The sequence below is a fragment of the Paroedura picta genome, chromosome 10, assembly GCF_049243985.1.
Source record: "Paroedura picta isolate Pp20150507F chromosome 10, Ppicta_v3.0, whole genome shotgun sequence".
NCBI lineage: Eukaryota > Metazoa > Chordata > Lepidosauria > Squamata > Gekkonidae > Paroedura > Paroedura picta.
Genome location: NC_135378.1, coordinates 74,562,325 through 74,578,283, shown reverse-complemented (window position 1 = coordinate 74,578,283; position 15,959 = coordinate 74,562,325). Strand labels below are relative to the sequence as shown.

The window sequence follows — 15,959 nt, the reverse complement described above, 5'->3', positions numbered from 1 at the left end:
GGATGCTCACCTGTTATGTGTCTAGCTAGCACCACACTCAGCATCTGTGCTTGACACATAACTAACAGTGACAGTTATTAGGCTCCTCTGGAGTTTCTTCAAGGAGCCAGGCTCTTAATGGATCCTGCATTCTAGAACTCCTGCTGAATTATAAGATTTCCTCCCCCCACACACACACCCTTTTATCCTCTGAAGTTAATGTGCTTTCTCCCTGCCGTCATTTTATCTTTACACAAAGCTCTTTAATGTGCAGTGTCTAACTCTGCCCATGTTCTTTAGTGTTAAGGAAGGCTTTGGATTTAGTGTTGCTTTATTGTTCCTTCTCTCCTCCTGGTCTCTTTAATGAATAAAAAATGGGGCCTCAGTGGAAGGGGAGTGAACGTGCAACTTTTACAGACGTTATCGTTTGTGTAGAAGACATACCTGGCTTGTCTCTGCCAAAGACTCTTGGCATTCTTGTCTCTTGTACCATGCCAAGGTCAAAAGCTCACACAGGTGACCTTGCCTGTATTTTCCCTTTTTAGATCCGTATTTCTGAAAAAAAGCCCAACTTGCTCAAAGAAATCTACTCAAAGGCAGATCTCTCCACTGAAGGGCTTCAGAATAGGCTATGGCTCATAGCTGCATGCTTCTCATCTGCTTTCCTGATAGTGCTGCATGCTGACATGCTTTGAAATGCTGACAATCAGGCAAGACTGGCAGATTCTAACAGATGCGCTCTGACGAAGGCACAGTATAACACTATTGGGCTGAAACCAGCCACACAAGACTCATCTGAAATTATTTCACCAGAGTTTTGGGTCTTGTACACATGCTGAATAATGCACTTTCAACTCACTTTGCAACTTACTGTGTGAAAGGGCAAAATCCACTTGCAAATGATTGCTAAAGTACACTGAAAGAGGAGTGGACGGACATTATCCAGCATGTCTGAAATCACCCTTAATATAAAGTATTTGTTTCGCAAAAATCTCCTTCTCATTCCTCCATGGCCTGTGCTGACCACAACCTTAACCAGTCGTGAAAAGTGATTTTGGGGAAATGCTTGGGGTTATGTCAGACCTTAAACATTCTGTGATAAATGCAAGTAAAACTTTTTTCTTCTTCCTCAAACCCATTTAAATTTGTTTTTGTCACCTTTGGTGCTCTGTTAGCTTAATCTTTTTAAGGGCAAATTTTCTGTGAGTAGCAATGACCATGGGGAAATGTGATCCTTTACAATATGACAGATTTGGCATGGAGGGACCTGTGGAGCCATCCTGAGCAGAGATCTTGTGTGTCCACTGACGTCAGATGCCTGAGTGTCAAAATGCACTCGGATAGATTTTTTTTTAACCAGTCAAACCCAGACTCAGTTTGTTTTCCCTAAAGCAGATCATGGCATATCCATTTAACTTAGGGTTGCTGGGCCTCTAGGCAAAGGCTGAGATCTCCCAGGGCATTTCTGCACACCATAAATGTAGCTTAATGCTTACCTAATGAAGACGCTATATTCCGGCCCCTCCACATGACGTCATCCAGATCCCGCATCTGGCTCTTCCCTGACTTCCCTCCAAATTTCAAAATGATTGGTCCAAGGGGTCAATGTCCAGGTGTTCCCAAAGAGGGTGCCCCCATACACTCCATTAAATCTTATGGGACGGACTCTCCATGGGATATAATGGAGGGAACAGGGCACCCTCTTTGGGAGCACCTGGATATTGACCCCTTGGACCAATCATTTTGAAATGTTTAGGGGAGTCAGGGAAGAGCCTCCCGGAGCTACCCTGAAAGTTTGAATGCTGTACCTCAACCCCCCAGGCTACAGGAACGTTGGGAATGCCAAAATTCACATTATAGTCTATGATGCCAATGACTTTCATGGCCGCAGAAGCTGAGGTAGCCAAATCGGGCCCTTTGTGCACAAGCCTACTCATGACCCCATAAGGGGTGGCGCTCAAAAACACTATACATCTGCATAGGCATTGCAACGGAGAAGTATGGTTTTAAAAAATAGCGAACATCATGGGACCTTTAAATTGTGTCAGAATATGAAGGAAGGGGATTGGTTGCCTGAATTGATTGACAGGTGTAAGTGCGATGAGTATGAGGCACATCATTAACTTCTGCCTCTTCCAGCAGCAGGTGAGGAGGGTAAGATGTGCAAAAAGAAGGCAGGTAAAGTTGAGGCAGCAAAAAGGTGAGGAGGGCCTGGGGTCGCGATATAATGTCACACTTTGCCATTCCACGGGCATGACACTATTTTTACTAATGTGCAGAAATTTCCCCAGAATAACCACTGACATCCAGACAGAGTGCTCATTTATTTATTTTATCCCACTTCTCCTGGAGAAAATGGCTACTTTGGAATGTGGATTGTATATCATCATACCGTACTAAACCCCTCATCTCCCTTTTTTCCCACCCTCCCAGGCTCTGCCCCAAAATCTCCAGGCATTTCTTAATGCAGAGTTGATAACTGTAGTTTAAATTCTGTGGGGTCTAATTCAGTTTAGGGCTGTAGTGTGAGGTGAGGGGAACTCCTGCCTTCTCCTGTGCTGTTTTCCCAAGATGAAATGTCCCTGGGTGGTGGTTATTTGCACCTCCTTGGAGGTGCTTTTCTGCTTTTCAGTGATATCTTCTTGATATTGGTTGTTATTTTACACGGTATTGCTTAGGTATGGTTCATCACTTGCTTGGTTCATTATTCAAAGACTCAGTCTTTCTGGAAAGATGTTGTTGCATTTGTTGATGGAATATTGTGTTGCAGTATTCCTTTTAAGCGTAAGACAATTTATTAGAACATTTAAAGGAGTATGTTGCTGGAGCTCATTTTGAGTTTGTTTACAGCCGCTAAGTTGGCTATGGCCGCAAACAGGGAAAAAATTAGCGCCTCCTTTTATGAGCAATTGGTTTAATCATATTTGGTACATTGCTTTGTTAATAGAGTTAGCATATTATCAAAGGCCTCAAAATAATAACTCACAATGTTCTGACAGACTTAATGACCATTGGATAATTTTTATTATGTTTTGGAGTGAGAAAATAAGAGGGAAGTTTATTCATTTACATGCTATGAATTATTATTTCTACTTATGCATTATTATGCAATATATCCTGAGTAGTAGTAACAATAAAAGGAGTGTAACTCTGCTTAAAATGGCATTGCTAGTATCTCTATTAAGTAATGAAACTGAGATTCAGCTGTGCAGAAAAATCTGAGGTAGAAATGCTACCTCCCTTGCTAACTCCCACCATTTTTATATCCATTTCCCCTCCCCTGATTATGCTATTTTGCTTTGGTTCTGTAAAGGTTTTCAGAAAACTTTCTGATGCCTAATTAGAACATGAGGTCCAGAAATCAGTTGTAATTCCAGCAGATCTCCAGGCCACATCAGGAGGATAAAATCACATAAATAAATTAGCCACATAGTATGGGTAGCTAAGCATGAAGACTGTGAGAGGTAAATGTTTAATAAAATTCCAAATTTATTTTGTGGTAGCTTCAATAAAATCTTCCTTATCTACTTCCTTAGCCAGTTTGGTGTAGTGGTTAGGAGTGCGGACTTCTAATCTGGCATGCGAGGTTCGATTCTGCGCTCCCCCACATGCAACCAGCTGGGTGACCTTGGGCTAGCCACAGCACTGATAAAACTGTTCTGACCGAGCAGTGATATCAGGGTTCTCTCAGCCTCACCTACCCCACAGGGGTGTCTGTTGTGGGGAGAGGAATGGGAAGGCGACTGTAAGCCGCTTTGTGCCTCCTTCAGGTAGGGAAAAGCGGCATATAAGAACCAACTCTTCTTCTTCTTCTTCTTCTTCTTCTTCTTCTTCTTCTTCTTCTTCTTCTTCTTCTTCTTCTTCTTCTTCTTCTTCTTCTTCTATTAAGAACTCCCTGATGACTAGCTTACCAAGAACTAAACAGTTTCCGGTAACGCAACTTTCAAATAATAAATCTTCATCAGAATTCGAATTAAGTCCCTAGTGGTGTTAACAGGCACATACCCCCTTCCAAATATCTCTGTCATTATTGAAGCTCTTACCATTACAAAATGAACTTGGGACTTTTGTTAAACATTTGCTTCCCATGGTCTTCATGTTTGGCTGACACACCTGGAGGTTGGCAACCCTAATTTTGAATAATATTCCATAAAGCGAATTTTTATAACTACCCTGCATTAATGTAATGCCTGAATGGCAACACATATTTGAAGTTAAATATGTTATTAGGGGGGAAAGATGAATCAGATGTGGGCAAAATCTTATATTCAAGAACATTCAGAGCATTGTGTGGAAAGTCTTTTTACTGGAATGATAATTTTAAAAAATTAAAGACTTCACTTACAGCGTTAATTTGAGGAGGAAGTGAAAGCACTGAAAACTGTTGACATTCTAATTTTAGCACACTGAAAGAACTATACGTGGTTTGCCATCAATATTTTTGTCCACTCCCACTGAATATTATTTACATCCTTGGAGGTCACTGGGGTACTTCTTAGTTTCACACCAGACTGGTGGTTACAAGATCCTTTTCACCATGCAAGCAAACTAAGAGCTTTAGCTATGGTTTCAGTTTAACCTTAAGAGTCAATTGAGTGAATTAATAAGTTTTGGTTTTTTTGAAAATTTGGATTCCTATAAGCAGTTGTATTAATTTTACAAATGCATAAAACATACATGTACCACCTTACACAATTCTTAGGAATAATAACCTAGAATAAGAATAATAGAATAACAGAGTTGGAAGGGACCTCCTAGGTCATCTAGTCCACTTGAAAAGTATTAATGACTACTGAATAACCAAAGAAACTCTTGCCTTGTTTCAATTTTGGGTGTCATCCATTGTGGATTTTCTTTGTGGAAAGTAGATATATGAGATACCCATCAAATGGTCGGATGATATATGGGTAAAGGTAAAGGTAAAGGTATCCCCAGTGCAAGCACCAGGTCATGTCTGACCCTTGGGGTGACGCCCTCCAGCGTTTTCATGGCAGACTCAATGCGGGGTGGTTTGCCAGTGCCTTCCCCAGTCATTACCGTTTACCCCCCAGCAGCAAGCTGGGTACTCATTTTATCGACCTCGGAAGGATGGAAGGCTGAGTCAACCTTGAGCCGGCTGCTGGGATCGAACTCCCAGCCTCATGGGCAGACAGCTTCAGAAAGCATGTTGCTGCCTTACCACTCCGAGCCACAAGAGGCTCTAATGTATGGATAAAAAAGGTAAAGGTATCCCCTGTGCAAGCACCAGGTCATGTCTGACCCTTGGGGTGACGCCCTCCAGTGTTTTAATGGCAGACTCAATACGGGATGGTTTGCCAGTGCCTTCCCCAGTCATTACTGTTTACCCCCCAGTAAGCTGGGTACTCATTTTACCGAATGTATGGATATGTGGGTATAAATATGCACTTTAGTGTGTGGGCAAGGCTGGCCTAACTTCCCTTCCCAGATTATTTTAGTAATCCTTGGTTTTGGCTTGCCTATTCTGGCCGTCCCTTGACACTCCATCTGCTGTGCCATCTGAAATCTGATCTCAAAGCCCTCCCTTTGGCTCTTCTTCAGTCTGATTACATTTGATGCCTTTGCTATGATCACATTACCAAGTTAGCTACACACTGGTGTTGAATTGTATGGACATGATTTAGTAGCTTGCTACTGCTTTTTGAATGCCATACTCATTCTCAACCTTGTTGCTTCTGGACCTTGCTTTATTGCTGTATCTGAACTGTTGTCTTTGTTAGTCAAAGAAATAAAGGGAGATGAGAGGTGAAATTTTCAAACAGGCTAATTCTGCTAAATGCCATTGCCTTGTGCTACTTGTAGGCTGCATCCAACTAGTGCCTTCTTATGCTGTTGATTGTGAATTATTAAACACACAGTGAAAGGAAGTGAATAGATAAAATATGTGCACATTATGCTGAATTTGCCCAAGTGGGCTATGCCAGCTGCAATGGTCATGTTAATCGTCCAGTCTGTAATTTGCACAAACAGGTACCACTATGCATATTAGTACACTTCCCATATACATTAAAGGTTTCAGATGCCCTGAATTGGTGTACAGACACCAGGGAAAGCCTCTGTCTTTTCAAGTACGCCCAACATGAATCCCATACAATAACAGAACAAAAGTGCTTTCAGATTCCAATTGTTGCTGCCTTTGAGTTCAGTTAGGCTTATTTCTGGATTGAAAAGTGAAATTGTTTGAATTCCCCTTTGCCTTTTTCAACAAGAGATGATTTAAGACCCTCATCAGTGCCTCCGGATGTGCCAAGGTATTTAGGATACATGTTTCTTGCTCAGTGCAGGCTCATTGCAATGAATGATTTGTTAGGGCATAAATTAACTCCTCTCTCCAGGATAAATGGGGCTGGAATACAATCACTTGAGAGTATAATATGACTCCCAGTCTGCTTCCCCCCCCCCTTTCTTTTTTGTATTATTAAGTAGAAAAGTGTGGAAATGGGTTTGTGAAGACCTTCCGTGATATCTGCATCAGTGCTCAACATGGGAAATCACTGAAGGAATCCCCAGGATATTGGTGGAGACTACCAGTTAAATAAAATGAGCTTCTTGTGGCGCAGAGTGGTAAGGCAGCTGAAATGCTGTCTGAAGCTCTGCCCATGAGGCTGGGAGTTCGATCCCAGCAGCCGGCTCAAGGTCGACTCAGCCTTCCATCCTTCCAAGGTTGGTAAAATGAGTACCCAGCTTGCTGGGGGATAAAATGGTAATGACTGGGGAAGGGAATGGCAAACCACCCTGTATTGAGTCTGCTATGAAAACGCTAGAGGGCGTCACCCCAAGGGTCAGACATGACCCAGTGCTTGCACAGGGGATACCTTTACCTTTACCAGTTAAATACTTCATCTGTGCATTGTTAACAGCAATTATCGTGATTAATTCTTGCAATACACCTCCAAATGTAATCTTCATATCCATGCCACATGTCTTTCTGACTTATATAACCAGCATTAAAATTGGAGCCCACGTGACAAGAGTTATATGCTTGTCAGCAGTTAACTGATACATCTTGCTGCCCGCACTATTACCAAAAAGCTGTGTCCCATGTTTGGGATTTTCCTGCGTAATGTTAGGAGGAATTATATTTAGAAGAGCAACATTTTGTGAGAAAGTGTTTGCTAGTCCAATCTATGTGTGGCATGCACACACACACAAATCACTACTTCTGAATGGTGTTCTCTGTAATTATAAAAAGACTCCTGCGTGTGCCTTAGCCTTTCCTTGTCACTAATTCCCCCCGCCCAGCAATACAAGTTTAGCAATAAGCTCATATCGCTACATTCATCCCAAGCCTGTTTGTGAAGAGATGTCACCTATAAATTAAATAATAAGAATATCCCAAAATGCTCATGATGGGGAAAGTAAGCAATATTGGAGCTTATTACACCGAAGAAGTGGGGAGGATGGCAAAGGGTGTAGAGTGGGAGGAAGGACCTCCAAGGGATGGGAGAAGGGAAGAAGGGGAAATCCAAGAGCACTTGTATGCTTCTGAATTTACCTTCATCTTGGAAGTGAAGCAAGAGAAAAATGAGCACAAACCCCCTCTCAGACAACCCAGTAAAACAGCAACTACATAGCAAACTGAGTGCTATTGGGAGGACAAGGGGGAAAACTGTCAGACATTCGTGGTAAAAACAAAGGGAAATCACCCGTGCATAATAGGCCTTTGTGAGTCCACTAGGGCAGCGGTCCCCAACCTTTTTGAGGCTGGGGACCGGCAGGGCAACTGCCCGCGGCCACGGCCGCACATTGTGTATGGGCGGCCGGGCCGCGCATGCGCAATGTGAAGCCGCGCAGCCCTGTTTCCCTCTCCCCCCCCTCCCGCAGTAAGAAGCTTCCCGGGCCGCAAGCTTGAGGCCCAGGAAGTTTTTTTACTGCGGGGGGGGGGCAGGGAGAGGGAGCCGCGGCCCGGCGCCAAGGCCTTCGCGGCCCGCGGGTTGGGGACCACTGCACTAGGGGTTGCCATTCTTATCCCTTTTTTGGCCACAAACCTTTCAGAAGCTCTTCTGAGGTTCTAGGACCCCCTGCAGTAGGTTTGTGCAATGAGTTAGGCTAAAAAGGGCCTAAGCTCAGATTGAATTAACTATACTTGGTGTACCTAGCCTTACTTATGCACATGAGACAGATTTCTAAACATTTGACCAAGAGAAGCATGCACGTTCATTTTTTTGGGATACATTAATTCAGGCATACACAAAGGAACAGTTTGTTTATTTTTATTTCCCTTGTCGGTCAAACCTTCTAGCAATTAATGATGCCATATGTTATAAAAAGGATATTTCATCAGTTCAGTAGCTCCATAAACCCTTTGGGCTCCCCTCCTCATATTTTCCAGTCTGTGGCCTCCTTCAAATATGCCATGACCCCTCAGGAGTCCATATGGCCCCCTTTGAGAATGGCTGCACCCGGGGTCCCTCTGTGAGAAGATCAACAGTGGTCGTACACATCTCCCTAAAGGACAGCTTGTTTTTGCTACCACTCTTCCTTTGCAATGGGCACGTATGAGGAAGTGAGTATCTTTACCTAAGACAACATGGCAGCTCACCTGGATTTGTCAGTGTTCCATGGAAGAAAAACTTTTGTTTTGAGACACTCTGATAATACATCAGAGCCACACATGTGCTTGTTTGCCAGAAAAGATGATGGCAAAAAGATTTTCTGGAAGATTAAATAAAGCGAGAATCATCCGTCTGATATGCTAAAGTCAACTAGATGTTTCCATTACCTTAAATAGCCTGTGAATCAGGCTCTTAATCTTGTAACAGTACAACTTCTCATCTGCAAACAGGAGATTTATCCCTGACTTGTAATCACAATTCTAATAGAATTGCTTTTTTGAATGTACCATTTCATACAACACCATGTAAAGATGTTTTAGAAGGAAAGCATTCTGTCTTGCTAATGGCACATTTAATGTAGCTTGATCACATTGGCAGTCCATTCAGTATTGACTTTAGGATAGTGGCTATAAATTTGGGTGGCAAAGGAGGAAAATGGTTTGTAAGCCTAGACCTTAAGAGGTTACTTAAGAGAGACAATGTAAAGACATATGGATAATTATCAACTGGGAGGAGACAAACACATAATCTTAAATAAATTGCCACTGGAACTTTTATATAGTGAAAACTGGCCATTTACTTTGAAACACAATTGGAAATTACTTAGGCACATTTAATTTTAGTATTCTTACTTAAACTTGCCACTGGTAAAGGGGCGGCCTGAAATACACAGGGTTGGGAAATAACTGGAGATATTGGGGTTGATGCTTGGGGACCTCAGCAGGATACAATGCCATCGAAACCATTTTCCAAAACAGCTGTTTTCTCTAGGAGGATGGATCATGGTTGTCTGGAGATTAATTTTAATAATAGGAAATATTCAGGTGTAACCTGGAGGTTGACCATGCTAAAATATATTAGCAGCAATTAAGACAGGTATCATTTGGGGTGGGGTGGGTTGAAGGTGACTTTGAGAAAATCGGATTTTGCAGCTTGTTTGGTGGAGAACAAGATTTTCATGCCTCCCCCATTTTAGTCATTTAAATGATCTCACATAGCAGGTATTGGGAAAGATCAGATGGCAGATATTGGGAAAGACCAAAACAGACAGTACTGAACTCAAAAGTCTGATAAGGCAACTGAATATGTTCATATATTATTATATCCTTATAGCCTTAAAGGGAAATTGAATGTATTTACTTAGTTCCTTGTCTGTTTTTGTTGTTGAGACTCAAGGAAATGGGTGTTATTTAAGAGTCTCCAGAGCTTAACAACTGTAGTTCTGATGTTTCAAAGAAGACGTGTGGAGTGGTTTCTCTACGTTTGGTGGAAGAGTACCATTCCACTGTGGAACATTCTACCACTGCCATTGAAGAGGACATCTCCCAGCATAGTAGTTGGACCACTATCTCCAGGAGATGTTCCCCACAGTAGTGCTTTGACCAGGTGTGCTGTTTAGATTCCAGTGAATGTCCACATGGATTCTCAGTCAAGGAAGTCACATCTGTTTGTTTGATTCATGGAAGACAAATCCATCAATGGCTGCTAGCCAAAGAGATATGAAACCTTTGAATGCCAGTACTAGGAGGCTTGGGGTTGCCTTAGGCTCTATGCCAGGGGTAGTCAAACTGCGGCCCTCCAGATGTCCATGGACTACAATTCCCAGGAGCCCTTGCCAGCATTCGCTGGCGAATGCTGGCAAGGGCTCCTGGGAATTGTAGTCCATGGACATCTGGAGGGCCGCAGTTTGACTACCCCTGCTCTATGCTCTATTTGGTCATTGTGTGAAATAGAATGCTGGACTAGATGGAACGCTAGTCTGATCTGGCAGGGCACCTCTTATCTTAAAATTAGTCTCCATGTGGCAGCAGGTTTCTGTGTACTAAGGACTAAAGACTCAAAGCAGTAAAGAGAGCATTGTAAAATCAAATATGATTACATCCTCCTCCACACTCAAAAAAAATTATTTCTAGAACAAAGGCTTTGGAGATATATATATATATATGAAATTTTAATTATTTTTTTAAGGAATAGCTGTTCTCAGGCAGATTTGCAACCTCGATAGTGCAGCATTTCCCCTTCGAGAATTAAATAGGGGGGAAATGACTATAAAGTGACTAAAAATATAGCCTGCTTAATTTTCTTTGTTTTCATGAAAAGGAGAAGGCAAGGAGCTTAGACGTTGAATAATTAACAAGATAAGTTGGTATTAATCAGCTGGAGTAATAAAAATGCAAACTTTGGGAATGAAGAAAATGTGCTGTGCGACAAAGTGCCAAGTGCATCCTTAGTGTTTCCTTTTTCTGGCTGCTTTTAGAAAGTCCAAAATTTGGGATATGGTGCAGTGTGTGTGCGTGTGTGTACGTGCAGGCCTGCAAACATGTATTGGACTATATGGAATACTAGTCTGATTCAGCTTGGTGTTGTGGTTAAGAGTGGCAGCGTCTAAACTGGCGAGCCAGGTTTGATTCCCCTCTCCCCCATACGCAGCCAGCTGGGTGACCTTGGGTTTGCCACAGCACTGATCAAGCTGTTCTGACCAAGCAGTGATATCAGGGCTCTCTCAGCCTCACCTACCTCACAGGGTGTGGGGAAAGGAAAGGGAAGGCGATTATAAGCTGCTTTGAGACTCTTGCTGTCAGTGAAAAGCAGGGTATAAAAAACAACTATTCTTCCGGTTGTTTGTTATAAAAATAAAGATAATATAGCATATGAAGTGTTTCTTTCAAAATGATAAAACAAATAAATGCTTGACATGAATAGTGGCATTAAAATTAGTCTGAAATGGCTGGCAAACTAAAAAAAAAATAGTGAACAGTTTTGTTCCCCTTTTGGAAGTGAGGGAAATGGGTGGTTTAAATGGCTCAGAGCCATTTAAAACTGCCATCTGAGGAGTGGACCACCCTGCTTAACTGCTAGGTCTAAATGGTCCAAACTCTGAATCCGACCATATAAAAGATCTGGGAAATGTTCAAGCGGGAGCTTCTTTGAAACTTGGTCCAGTAAGGCATGAACCAGCCAAAACTGTTACAAATTTGAGGTTGTGAACTGGTTTGTGCCTATCCCTAATGGTGACCACAACTGTACATAGTATTCCAAATTAGGCCACACCATAAATCTATACAGGCACATTACAATATTGGCCACTTTATTCTCAGTTCCTTTCCTAATAATCCCTAGCATAAGAGTTTGCTTCTACCGTGATGCCAACCAAGTTCTTTTCCCCAGTCAGTCTCAGCAAGTTCAGACCCCATTAGCCTGTATTTGAAGCTGGGATATTCATTCATTCATTCATTCATTCACCGCCCTCCCCGAAGGCTCATTTGCCCCAATGTGCATCACCTTGATGAGAGATGGTATGAATAGATTTAAGATATTATACTTGCAATACAATCCTAACTGGGTTGCATCCTTCTGAAACTATTAACTTGGTGAAACATACAAGGGTATAACTTTGTTTAGGATTGCATTGTTAGTTCCAGATTAGCAGAAGAGCAGGAAAGCTATCAATAGGTAGAGGAACTATTTTTCTCTCTTGAAGGCAGAATCACCAACATCTCCAAGTAGCAGAAGAAGAGTTGGGTTTTAGAAGAAGAATAGTTTTTTATACCCCACATTTCTTTAAGGAGCATCTCAGCACCTTCCTTTTCCAACATCAGGCACCTTGTGAGGTAGGTGAGGCTGAGAGAGTTCCGAAGAACTGTGACTGGCTTAAGGTCACCCAGCAGGCTTAATATGGAGGAGTGGGGAATCAAACCCGACTCTCCAGATTAGAGTCCACCACTCTTAATTACTACACCATGCCAGCTGAAGAAAGGGTCTTGGGTAACAGGACTGGTAAATACATCTACGAAACCATGGAATATCGCCCATTAGCCTGTACTGATATGTTTGTTGCAGGTGAATTAATGACTATGTACAAAGGTATTATTTTTGTAATACTGTAATGTTCCCTGGTATTGAAATGTACTAGACCTAAATCTTGACTTGGGTTAAGCTATTTGCATTCTTGTAGCACGCATTAAACATGCTCAATGATGACCAGTGAGTACTAAAATGGCCAAAGTTTCTAGCACATCTACACACGGAAGCAGCAGGAGTTTGAAGCAGAAGTTTATTAGATCTGCATTTGCTTGCAAGGAGCTCTTTAGGAGTAGGTCAGCTGGCCATGTTGTTGGCCAAGTGCAAATTGGGCATGGAAAACCTCGGCACAAGTTAATCTGCATTGCTTCTTCGCTCTGTTAGAAAGCCAGAGTAAACACTTCATCCTCTGCTTATTTCTCACTGGGGTAATGTGTCAAAATTATAGACTTAATCATTATTAATTCCTTTGATATTTATCAATTGCAGTAACATTAATCATGATAAACACCCCTGGTATTAATGTGGATGTCATTAGTGTAGCACTTCAAGATTTTCTACTGTTGCTCAGCCTTCATTAACTGGACCATTAGTTACAAGGTGTTACTTTATGCATAAACAGCTCCATGTTTCCTGTGCTCTCCCATTCCAGTCTTGCAGAAATTCTGAACTACAGTTTGCAAACATGAATTCTGTTTACAAGTGTATCAGGATGTATTCAGATCTTTCGCATAGATTGGACAGATTGGACCTTCACATGCCTGGAATCTCTGTGTAGAAATCTGCAGGGTTGTCTTTCCCTTTCTTGACAACCTAATTACCATTTTGATACATTTGACTCATGGTTAATTAACATGGCATCTTAACTAGACCGGACTAGCTCGACTGCATCAGAGCAGGGTCTGCCATAGTTAGTACTTGGGTGGGAGACCACCAAGGAAGTTTGGGGTTGCAGAGGAAGGCAATGGCAAATTATCTCTGCTCATCTCTTGCCTTGAAAACTCCTTGTTCCTGGGATATGCCATAAATTGGCTGTGACTTGATGCCCTACAGTTAAAATTATTTAATGAACACATATGGAACTCAAAGATGAGGATGTGGCTCAATAGCAGTACATCTGCTTGGCATGCAAGAAGGTATCTGCTAGACATTCAAAGGATATTATCATTATTGAATTTCTATACTGCCTCTTCTCAGGGCAGTTCACAGCACTAAAATCTCATACACAATAAAATATATTACAATAGTAAAAATCCATTACTAAAATTCAAAATCCCCACCCCTCACCCTCTTAGCTCCCTCTCTGGCTACTCAAGCCTGGAGATGACAACAATAAATAGAGGGAGCGAAGAGAGATGTGAATGAAAGGAGGCCCAAAAAGCTTCTTACAACCCAGGTCTCAACCATAGACCTGGTGGAAGAGTACCATGTTACAGGCCCTGCAGAACTTTGACAGATCCATCTGGATCTCAGCTGGCAACTCATTCTTCCAGGTTGGAGCCAGACCCTGGCTCTGGTCAAAACCTGGTGCATATTCTTGGGGTCAGAGATCACCAGTAAATTGGTGTTGGTGGAGTGTAATGTTCTCTGGGGAACATATTAGGAGATGTAATCCCTTAAATATGTAGGTGATGTGTATAGTAGATGATGTGAAAGTCCTCTACCTAAAACTTTGGAAAGATGCTTCCAGTTTGAGTAGGAAGTATTGACCTTGATGGATCAATGCTCTGAGTCAGTAAAGGCAGCTTCATGTCTGTTCATTCATTAAATCCAGAGTTTCCTCAGGGAAAGCTAACCAATTCTGGGTGCATGGTAATCTTCATTATAGGGAACATAGATAAAAGAATAATATTGGACATCAACATATAATGCTGCTCTACAAGTGAGTCAGAAATTGTTCCATCTACTTCCTTGCTGTTTACTCAAATATCTCCCTAGGGTTTCTTGATGACCCTGGAAGGGTTTCCCGAATGGGTGGGAGCCATCATTAGACATTGGGGGTTGACATGACCATATATGATCATACCATCTGATAAATAAGGGGAGGGGCCCAGGTGGGCATTTACACATTCTGGACAATCACTTCTGGGGTTTCTTGAAGCCTGAAGAATGTTTCAATGGTTAAAAAGTTGAGGAAGGCTGCCCTGGAGTCTTAAGCAGAGGGCTTTCCTCCCTTGACCCATGTAATTCTTTAACTGAAAATACCAAGGAATGAACCTGGAACTTTCTGCATGCAAAACATATGGCCTACCAGTCAGCTGTGTAATGCCTGAATCTTACCCATGTACTTAGAATTGCTATCCATTAATTTTTCGCCAGGAAGGTCTGTGTTACCATTTGTCCAGGTGTTCAGAACGTAAGAAAGTCTTGCACCAGCAGTTTGTAGGTTGTCCAAATCCTTCCAGCGGAAGTGGTTATCTCAAACAAATCCCTCTTAATGGGATGATACTTGCACAAATCAGGTATGAATTGCCCTTGGCAGGAGATGAAGGTCTAGATCTTGCCTGCTATTTTCTTCATAGTACTTTTTGCACTTTTTATACAAATATACACACATCTTCCTTCAAAAACTGACAACTAATCTGCGCCAATATCCCTTCAAAATCTCTCCACACTTAATTCAAATATCCTACCCCAAGAGCTTTTTGTGTTGGATTTTGAGTATTTATCTCCCTGGGAACTCCAGTTAATTTAATATTGAATTCTGTTATTAATGTCTGTATGAGTCCTCAGAAGGCTATATTTATAGATGTAGATTCTTTTTCTGGCGATATTCTGCTTCCAGTCTGTGAAGGATAGCCAGTCGAATAGCTCTCATTAGTGGTAATATGTTTACCAGTTTGAAATGAATACAGACATGCCTCATGATTTCGATATCACTACATGGACAGCTCAGAATGGACTGTTTTTAAGAGGAGACAAGATCAATGAATTCATGAAAACTCTCCAGCCTCTTTGTACTTGACTGGAGCGGTTGCAGGTCAGCCAGGCCTTGGTATTTTGGGTCAATGAGACACATCATCTCCCCCTTTCCATACCCAACAAGGCATGTGCCCACTGAATTGCCCACATCATCTTGAATATCATTGTGTTTTCTTTCAGCCTGTGACCTAATGAACCATGGCATCCTGGCACTTGTCAGTTCCATTGGCTGTACGTCAGCTGGATCCCTCCAGTCCCTGGCAGATGCTATGCACATCCCTCACCTCTTCATCCAGCGGTCAACAGCTGGAACTCCAAGAAGTGGCTGTGGGACCACCAGGAGCAATAGGAATGATGACTACACGCTCTTTGTTCGCCCGCCTGTCTATATCAATGATGTCATCTTGAGGGTGGTCACAGAATACGCCTGGCAAAAATTCATTATTTTCTATGATAGCGAGTACGGTAAGTATTTACTGTTTGTACCAGGGGGTAATTGTTATCATTAAATGCATATAATATCATTAAACACAATTGCATTAAGATCCTTAAAACCTTCCACTAGATTACACTGCTCCTGGAGCATTTTATGACAGCATTAGCATTTCACTTAATCCTTCATTTAAAAAAAAATCCTCCTTCTTTCCGAAAACCATCATCAACTTTTACGGCTTTGCTTGATAA

General features: G+C 42.0%; 1 protein-coding gene across 8 annotated transcripts in view; it reads left to right on the top strand.

Moving 5' to 3' along the window:
* Nucleotides 1-15,959, top strand: part of GRID2 (glutamate ionotropic receptor delta type subunit 2) — an 857,916-nt gene that overhangs the window by 443,511 nt on the left and 398,446 nt on the right. For all 8 annotated transcript variants that reach the window (XR_013224929.1, XM_077300873.1, XM_077300872.1 and 5 more), the window contains one exon: nucleotides 15,456-15,740. Coding sequence is in view for 7 of the 8 variants with exons in the window: in XM_077300873.1 (XP_077156988.1) it covers nucleotides 15,456-15,740 (285 nt within the window). In the remaining variant the exon portion in view is untranslated. The remainder of the gene's footprint in view (nucleotides 1-15,455; nucleotides 15,741-15,959) is intronic.